Source organism: Mus pahari, chromosome 2, assembly GCF_900095145.1.
Source record: "Mus pahari chromosome 2, PAHARI_EIJ_v1.1, whole genome shotgun sequence".
In the NCBI taxonomy this organism is placed as follows: Eukaryota; Metazoa; Chordata; class Mammalia; order Rodentia; family Muridae; genus Mus; species Mus pahari.
In genome coordinates, this window is record NC_034591.1 from 159,801,470 (window position 1) to 159,811,460 (window position 9,991).

The window sequence follows — 9,991 nt, forward strand, 5'->3', positions numbered from 1 at the left end:
GGTCATATAAAGTTTGCAAGACCAAGGGGCCTCTATTCCCAGTGATGGCCGATTAGGCCATCTTCTGCTACATATGCAGCTAGAGACACAAGCTCAGGTTAGTTCATATTGTTGTTCCACCTACAGGGTTGCAGCCCCCTTCAGGTCCTTGGGTACTTTCTCTATCAGCTCAATGTTTTAAAGACAAACAGAGACGAAGTGTAGAGAAGATGAGTATAATTTTAATTCCCAACCTAAAGACATCATGACATTTAGGTCTTGGTACTCAGAACAGAAATCTAATCAAGAGATAGGCCTGGAGTCTTTAGCTATTGACAGCTATAGAATTTCCTTCCTTGTGGTATGGACTTATCAAATTACTTCATCTCCTATCTACTCCAAGCCATTGTTCTTTCAGTGACAAGAATGGATATAATCATACACAGGACAAATATCCAGGTGAGGATTAAAAACAACAAAAATCCTTACATAAGATAGAAAGTGTTTTACAAATCCATTATAATTCTTTTATACAGTACACCAAGCGTTCTACTACTGACCACAAAGTGGGATCCAGATCACTGGCTCTTAGTGACTGCCTAGAAGCACATCTCACCCTTATGCAGTCACTAGACATCTGAACTTAAAATGGTTTTTGCAGGTCTCCTTACCAAGTCAAAACACAACAGGTCTGGACAAGACCCAGGAAAAACAAGCTAAAACTGACAGTTCAAGATTCCTATTTTGATTGGTGAACAAGGATACTAAAGACTTTGTTCTCATGATAAAATATAAGATTATAAACTTCTTTTAAAGTAGGAATAAAGAAAAACAAAAACTTATTTTACAAATTCTAAGCTCTTGGAATTAGGATAACTAACACTTTAGAGAAAATAAAATATGCACTACTTCTTAAAAGAGCAAACTACCATTAGTTCAAAAATCTGAATAAACTCAAATATTATCAGAATTTTGAAAACAAGGATAATAAAAGGCACATATCAAGCAGAAGCAATCAAATTCAGGTTGTACTGCAGCTTTTAGTCCCTTCATCCAAAAAGCTCAGCCCAATCAGTGTTCACAAAGGAAATGCATCCTGTGCTCTCCTACACGGCCTTCTTTCCTCTTACATATTAATTGCATATAAGACTCCCAAGTAAAGTTAGCAGATTTATAAACTGATATAATTACAGGCTGCATTTAAAGGTTAAAAATACAAAAAACAACCTTGACTTTTCATTGTTATTTATTACAAAAGCAGGTGAGTTACCACTAGAGGGCACTCAAAAAAGGGAGATGAGCAGGCCACAGATTTAGAGGAAAGTTTTCTTCAAAAAAACTGCTTTTAAAAAAATAGACTTCTAGTCAAAAAGTTTTAATACAACTTAAGAGTAAGATAACATGCTGCACAGTAACATAACAAATCTATATCATACTTGAAAATCAAAATAAAAGTTATCATTGGGACATAAATTTGGTAATCTGAACAATGGTTAAAACTGTAGCACAAAAGGCTTTAACTCAGAACTGCCGATATTCTAGGCTAGTTCTTTCTTTGCTATTTCTAGTTGAGCTGTGTGAGGAGACTTTATATGATATTGCAATAACCATGTCCCACTAATAAGTTAATTGGAAAACTAGTGCACTTCAAAAAGGACAAAAATTTCACAAGCCAAGTTAATTCGCATATACACTATCTCCAATATTAACATGTTCTATGGTAGTTTTCTATTATGTATCTGCCATCAAGCAGTCATTAGTAAATTCAAGTTACAGTATACTGATGCACAATTAGAAGATTATCAAATATTTTCTTAGTTTCAAAGACAGCTACTTTTTCACTTAACATAGTGGAAATACCACTTGTTTCACAAAGTTTAATAAATTCAGTCTCTAACTAGCTAAATATCTTTAGGCAAGAACACCTCACAAGTTTATAGATATAAATCAAAGAAGCAATGACTGCTCTCTTTTACCTCCTAGGATAATATTTTACAAATTTGAAATCACTAAAAAAAAAAAAATGTAATGATAATTATCACTTAAATTTTTAAAAAGTGTCCTGCAATTTTTTTAATGTAAAGAAACTAATGGAATCCCAAAGTACAAGACCTTCACCAATGGTCTCTATCCACAGCCCCTCCTTCATTCTTCACTCTAAGACAGGGTCTGACTAAGCTGTGCAGGCTGACCTTGCACCTGCTCTGTAACCCAGGCAGATCTTAAACTGGAAATCCTTCTGCCTCCCAGTATGGAGTAGCGTCTGCCCCAGACCCAGCTTCCATGCTCTCATTTTCTCTCTGGCACTTTTCATCAGTTGAAATTTTTTGTACTTGTAGGAAGTTGGCATTTTTAGTCAACCAAATCTCTTTCACTCTTTTGTCCTTCTTACAGCTAAACAACACCAAGAAAGGACCATGTCAGTTTCCTCAGACTTGCCACAGATTGTAAGATAAGGTATAGACTTTTCTCCAGCTGCTAAACTACCTGGGGGAATGTCAAGGTCAAAGTTCACAGGTTATCAATGCTCCCCAGAGTTAAGTCTTCTGGCATGGCAGAAATCATAATCCAGGTTAGAAATTTAAATTTATAAACTTTTTCTACCTTCTTTATACATAATGAATTGTTGGATGTATATTACATTTTAGCAATTGTGAACTAAAGGCTTCCTAAGCTCTATTTTACCATGCTCCTACAGCTCTGACTTCATGCTGTATATATTTAGGATGCTTTCTAACCTAACAGGACAAAACACAATGGAACCCCTCAGATTTTCAAGGAAAATGGAGGTTACTTCTGCCGGAAGCATCTTTCAAATCCCAGGAAAGCTTCCACATTTCACATGCATTCCATTAAAACTTCCTTCTACATGTGATTTAAATGGTATAACAGGCCAAGTAACCTTGCATTTAGAATACCAGTCAAAATGGGTGAACGTTTTGATCTTTCTGGAAGAAAAAAGCAGAACTACATTACAGCACTGAACTGACCTGTCAAAAATAAATGTAGGAAGAATAGTACAGAGGAGCTCTACTTCACTGATGTAACTTTTTAAACTTGAAAAGCAAATAAAAGTCATTTTTATATTTAAGTACCATCTTTTTGAAGGGTGGTATACTACTACTAAAATTATTTGACACTTCGTAACAATTATTTAATCAACCTTCAATGTTCTAAGTTATATAATCATCTTCCCAAGCTCGCCATTGCCCTCAAAACCCAATGCAGCACACTATTTCTTCAAGATAGAACAGAGACCCAAACCAGGGCACTGTGACCTACTTGAGATTTCATAGCTATGGATTCTGAAACACTACAAAATTCTGCACAAGTCTTTTTTTTTTTTTTTTTTCTTTTAAAATTGGTACATGAAGTAAGGATGTAGCTTGGTGAGTAGAGGATTAACTAGCAAGTCAGAGGACTTGGGTTCCATTCCCCAGCACAGCTTAGAATGGGCATGGAGGCATACAAGCCTGTAATGGAGCCCTATCACTCAAGGGGTGGAAGCTGCATGATCAGGACTGCATGGTAGGTCTCAGCTACCTGAAGACCCACCTTGGGGCACATTAGAACCTATCAAAGAACTGAAAATGGCATATTAGAACAAAGAAGAAAAGCTAAAGGTTGGGATATCATCATACTGCAGTAAAGATGCCTAAGAAATAATCTAACAATAAGGTTATTTCACAGGCAAAGTAACATTTATTTCACACTTCAATGATATTAAATTTAATATATTTAGACTACACATAAATACGCGAACAATTACCTTGTGAAAAGCCCTTCCTGCTAATCTTGGAGGTTAAATACATTCTTCTTTGGTTTGGAAAACCTGAACCTACTGACAGCAACAGGAGGTTCTACCAGATTTTTCAAGATCTCTTCCAGGTATTAATTCTATTACTTAGCAGTTGGCCTTTAATTGGTTAAGATTCTATGAAATGAAAATTGTCTGAAAATAATCCTGAAGACCTCACTCATCAAACTGTATTAAGCTTAAAAATTTCAACCATCGGGGCTAGAGATAAGGCTCAGTGGTTAAGAGCACTGAATGCCCTTCCAGAGGTCATGAGTTCAATTCCCAGCAACCACATGATGGCTCACAACCATCTTAATGGGATCTGATGCTCCCTTCTGGTGTGTCTGAAGAGAGCAACAGTGTACTCACTTACATAAAATAAATAAATCTTAAAAAAACAAAAACAAAACAAAAAAACCCGTCTTGTTTTAAAAAAAAAAACCAAAACTCAACCATCAAGTGATTCTATTTTCCTAGTATAATCAAATTATCTCATCACATCAACATTCCAAGTAATCCATAACAATAACATGTTTTCAAAAGAATAACTTTCACTATACATGGTGGTGTACATCTTTAGTCTCAGCATCTGGGCAGCAGAGGCAGGTAGAGGGATCTCTGTGAATTCAGAGCTAGTCTAGTCTACATAGTTGAGTTCTAGGATGGTCAGGGCTGCATAGTAAGACCCTGTCTAAAAGACACCAAACAACAACACAGTACAACAAACCCATAAAACAACAACAACAAACCTTCCAGGAATAGATCAAAGGCAAAGCTATAGTCATAACTCTCACAAAATCATGAAATATATTTATCAAAATGCAAATACAAAGCACAGATGGCATCTTGGACCTTAATCTCTGTGGCGTGCTCTCAAGATAAGAGGAGTTCCTTGCACCTATGGTTCCCTAACACTCAGTTTATTAAAGCCTTGGAACTAAAGGACATCATATATAACTGAAATAATTTTCAATATAATTGTCTAGTAAATATAAAAATGATATCTTGGGCTGGTGAGATGGCTCAGTGGGTAAGAGCACCCGACTGCTCTTCCAAAGGTCCTGAGTTCAAATCCCAGCGACCACATGGTGGCTCATAACCATCTGTAACAAGATCTGACACCCTCTTCTGGAGTGTCTGAAGACAGCTACAGAGTAATTACATATAATAAATAAATAAAGCTTAAAAAAAATGATATCTTTTTCAAACAGAGGATGACTGCCATCCTTTACAAGGTGTATGTAGAATATAAAGCAACGTTTACCTCTATCGTAGGATCATATTCATCCACAAAGTGATTCTGAATTAGCTGTATCGTCAAGGCACTCTTGCCTACGCCACCAGCTCCAACTACCACAAGTTTATACTCAGTCATTTTCAGCAGGCCTTATAATAAAAATAATAAAATATAACTAAATTAGAACATGTCTCACACAAGATTATCAAATACTTTATCAATATTTTAACACTCACCTTTGTATGTAAAACTCTAAGGTATTCTGAATTCAGTGACTACAGATGTACAGAGAGTAACCTGTAAGTCACTTACAACTTTCCCCATCAACACTTAATAAAAAATACATGGAAACCAGTATTTTCATCTTCTATAATTTAGCTTGTTGATCTAAACAGCCAGATTACTGTTTTGTAGCAGCTAATGGCTCTCAAAGGAATGTATCATGACTTCACTCAGTTCAAATATCCTGCATAGTACTCTATACCCTGTGGACACACCTGCATGAGCTTGTTGACAGCTATCCCAACACCTACCCTTGTAGTATTCTTTGTTGACTGGATATTAAAAGTTAGAAGTTAGGTAGCCTAAGAACATCTTTGTTGGAACGAACAATTGCAGAAAACTTGTTTTAAAGCCATCGGAGCAGTTCTGCAACGATAGGCAACAAAATAGGAAGCTGATGTCAAAACTGAATTGTGGTGGGGAAAGAAACATTTAGGCAATGAAGCAAATAAAGGTAATATCTGATGGCATTTTAATCTATAAACTATCGGTGGGAAATGGGATTAAATATTTGGTATAGGATCAGATCAATTTTAACATGTAATCCTTTGAGTACTAAAAACAGTACCTCTGTACAAGAAAATAAAATTGAATGAGATTCAGAGATAAAGACTATTTGTGGCAAGAAAAAAAGATGTAAAGGATGTAAAAGAGTTTCTCAGTAACCTCTGTGACTTCTGCCTTGCTTATAATACACTGCACTCCCAACAGGTGCACTAAGTGCTGGCAATTTACACAGTTACCGGCCCTAAGTAGAACACTGTTATTTCCTAGTCTGCTATTGCAAACATTTTTGAAATAAAATTAATATATTCACTTTATCTCCTTTCCCTTGTATAACATATATTATTGCAAATAAAGAGACATGGATACAAAAGAATGGCACTAAAGTCACAATTTGTTATAGAATAAGTAATTCTAGGTCAGTATAAGTATATACAATGTAAACAAACACAAAATACAGTCTACTTATTGATGACCAAGAACTGTTCACACAGGCACCAAGAGGGAAAAATGCAGTTTGTTTTTCCAACATTCTTCCTCACCCTGTGCCTGAAGCCCTCAGTAACAGTATCACAAGGTCAAAAAACCATTGTTATCAGACCTTCATCCAACTCCTGCCCTACTTTGCCCCACCTATCCTTTCTGGCTGCTTGTCTGGGGCCATCCTGTGAGCCATTACTAACCTAACTTACCTGTTTGCCTTCAAGTTTTGTAACAAATGTAGACCATGGCAAATGGAACAGATGAAAAGAAATCACATGGAAATGTGACCTTTGCCTCTCCCTCCCGCAAACACTGTGGCTAGGTTACAAGAGCAATTTTGGGTCCCTAAAACTCTGTGTGGTAGGGAACAGGATTAGGAGGTTAGAACTGTTTTTACAGCAATTGTTTAGCCTTCTTACTATTACAAGGACAGTTGGTTCTTTAGGCCCTGTAATCACAACAACGAGAATGCAGATGCAGATGTGAGATGTAGATGTGAAAGAATACAGTTATCTCCTATGAAGCACAAACAAACAGATTGCTAATGTGTAAAACAAAGCTACTCTAATTCTTTGTTCTAGAAAAGTTTATTTTTTCATTAAAAATGAATTCATGTTACCAACAGGCACTTTATTTCTAGTTCTAAATAAACTGAAAAAAATTGTTACTTCTAATATAGTAAATATTGGCATGTCTCTCCCCCAAAGGATTTCCGAGACCCTCAATAATTTGTTTATAGGTGCAAAGGGGTCCCACAGACTAAAATGTTGGCTAATTTAGGGTATACTGTGGACAGATATTGAATCATTTACACAGTAGCTTTTGCTGAAAATAAAAATTCTTGTCAGGTTTTTAAAACCTAATAATATTTAATTAAGTCCACTAGAAAAAAAGAAGTCTTACTCAAGAAAAACCTTAAGCCTAAAAGGGTCCCCCACCCCCAGTTACAAAAGGTAATAAAGGGGGGGCTCGATTCCAACAAAAGTGTAAAATTTAATTACTATCCGCCATCTCTTAAAACCAAGGATGCTTGTGAATAACTACAGTTTCAAATTAAATATATGGATACCTAGCGTATCTGATGTCTATTGTCTATCACACGAGGGGTTAGCAATCGTCCCTCGGTCGAAGAGTGACACTGGTCATTTGGTGGCAATTTCGAAGTGATTATTATGAGCAGACTTTTTCAACATTTCTTCCCAGACGATTCTTCCACGACAAACACAGCATGCCATTCTGCTTTTAAGTCCTTGCCTCGATGATCACCAAGCTTTAAACAAGGCTGGCTCAGGACTTGAGCTGCTACATGGGCCTAGGAGGATTTCAGTGGTCAGCCCGAATGCTACAATGAACTCTGGAGTCAGGAAGGGGCAAGGGACAAACCGCAGGACTGAGGGGAGAGGGCAGCAAGCGATTCAAACTTGACGCTGAGCCGAGCTGCCTGCGCTCCACTCGGGGAGAGTCCCCTGCCTCGGCTCTCGCCCTTCGTTCCCCTGTGTTTTCGCGACACAAAGCCACTCGGACTTGCCGCATTAACTTTTCTGCTTCCGTGCGGGTCGCTCGCGGGCTTTCCGCGCAGGGCGTGGGCCACCTGTTCTGCCAGCACCATCCCTACCTCCACCTCCTCCTTTGTGGCCGCGGCAATGTCACAGCCCTTACAGGCGTGGGGGAGGGGAGCGGTCGCGAACTCCGCGGCGGACGCCTTTTCCCCCCGAGAACCACGACGCCCTCCGGCCACCCGGTCCGAGCACCTCCCGCCGCGACCTCCCCGGGGCCCCGCAGCCCGGCCGGCCAGGGGAAGCGGCGTCCCCGCACAGCCCGCGCGCCCGACAAGTTGAGCCGGGCGCGGGGCGCCAGGCGCGGATGCCGGGTGCAGCCGAGGCCGGGCGCGGAGGCCGGGCGAGCGCGGAGGGCCGGCCGCGGCCGGGAGGAGGAAGGAAAGCCGCCCCGTCCGGGAAACGGCGGCCACCGGACCTCGGCGCCCCGCGCCCGCCGCCCCGAGCCGGCTTCATTCAGCGCCGCGGCCCCGCCCGGCCGCGCCGAGCTCCGCACCGGGCAGCGGCCCAGGAGCGCCGCCCGCGCCCTACCTCTCTCCGCGCCGCGGAGCCGCCGCGCCTCAGGCTCCCGCCGCCGCCTTCAGGCCCGCGCCGCGCTCGCTCCGGGTCCGAAATGGCGCGGGAGCGGGACTCCGGGCCGAGCCGCCGCCGCCGCCGCCTTCCCCTGCCGTCTCCGCCGCCGCCACAGCGCTGCCGCCTCAGCCGCCGCGGCCGCCGCCTGCCGAATCGAGCCCGGAGTGCGCGATGGGCGGGCGGCCGCAGAGCAAGCCGATCGATGCGCTCGGTGCTCCGCGCTGCCTCGGCCGCGCGCGCGGGCAGGGAGCGGCTGCGGCGCTGGGAGCCTAGGAGAGCGAGGGCGGGAAGCGGCGGCCGGGACGGGCCCGGGCGGGGGCGCGCGAGGGTGGTGCCGAGAGGGCGTCGGCCCACGCGGACCCCCGACCCGGGGCTGGCGCTGCCGATAGCCCCGCCTCGCCGCTCGCTCGCTCGCTCGCTCGCACGCGGCTGCCCGCCCCGCGGCTCCTCCGGGCGCGCGCCGCGCTGCGCCGCGCCGCCGGGGGCGGACCCCAGCCGCTGGCCTCGCGGTCCCTTGGCCGGACTGTCCGAAGCCTGCAGCCTCCCGACCCGGACCTCCTCTTTTGGTTTTGAGACAGGGTCTCTCTGTGTAGACCAGGCTGGCCTTCTGCCCGGAAACCGTAAGGAGAGCCGCTTTGTAGGAAGTGCCCTTGCTCCGCAGGACAGATCTGAGGAGACCTCTCAGGACGCCAGGTAGACGACATCCCTTCATCAGTTCCCACCGCAGAGTTAAACAGGGAGGCAAATAAGCGTGCATTCCTCTAGACGGCACTGATACCCCTTCTAAAAAATGCCATCAGTTGAGGCCTGGAGAACCAGGGCCCCCGCCCAAAAGACTGCCCACCCACCCACCGCCGTCTGTCCTCACGGCCACATCACCAGCCACCCATGAAACTGTTGCACTAGCTCTCTGAAGTGATGTCACTCTTCTTACACCCTTACCTCTCCCTCCCAGCACCAGGTGGGAGGCCCGGGAAACGGGAGGAAGACAGGGAAAGAAAGAACGTGCCTACTCTGTGTCAAGTAACTGCTAAATGTTTTGCACATACCGTATTTAATTATCACAACGCCCCCGCGAGTTAAAAATCACCTCGGCTATTTTACCGATGAAGGAAGAAATTTACGGAAAGGAAGAAATGGCGTCCACATTCACACTGTTAAGCTGAAGGAAAGAGCCTAACTCAGTAGCCCAGTCTGCCTTGAGCTCCCCCAGGGCTCATCGTCCAAGTAACATAAAGGCAAAATTCTAAAATTCTGTGCTGCCTTTGACACTTGCTACCTTACCTTACCTTGGTTTTTCACCTTGACTCCTGGCTGCTCCGAGAATGGGGAGGTTGTCCTCTTCCTCTGAGACTGTCTGTTCTCAAAAACTGTCTCCTAACTACCAATGCCCAGAGCTTCCTATATCATAGGCTTTAAGCCTTGTTTAAATGTCTCATTTCTTAAGGGAGAGCTTCCATAAAGAGCGTCTTTGGGACTGCAGTCTCCCCTCAGTCCCTGAACACTACTCTTAAGTTTTCTCCAGGTCACTCATCACCACTTAATGCCTTAGTATTTCATTTTAATTTTCTTTGGTTT

At 43.2% G+C, this 9,991-nt stretch overlaps 1 protein-coding gene across 6 annotated transcripts in view; it reads right to left on the reverse strand.

Annotated features, from left to right (window-relative positions):
* The window catches only part of Kras (KRAS proto-oncogene, GTPase), a 35,463-nt gene extending 25,743 nt beyond the window's left edge, over nucleotides 1–9,720 (reverse strand). The window contains exons 1-2 of one of the 6 annotated variants that reach the window (XM_021190331.2): nucleotides 8,372–8,555; nucleotides 5,043–5,164 (exon numbers count right to left, since the gene is read on the reverse strand). In XM_021190331.2, coding sequence (XP_021045990.1) covers nucleotides 5,043–5,153 — 111 coding nt within the window. In that variant the 5' untranslated portion in view covers nucleotides 5,154–5,164; nucleotides 8,372–8,555. Of the gene's footprint in view, nucleotides 1–5,042; nucleotides 5,165–5,548; nucleotides 6,144–7,353; nucleotides 7,985–8,371; nucleotides 8,556–9,702 lie in introns of those variants that run through there. The other 5 variants (XM_021190330.2, XM_029534704.1, XM_029534698.1 and 2 more) reach the window with 5 other exon arrangements.
* Nucleotides 9,721–9,991: the final 271 nt, after the last annotated feature.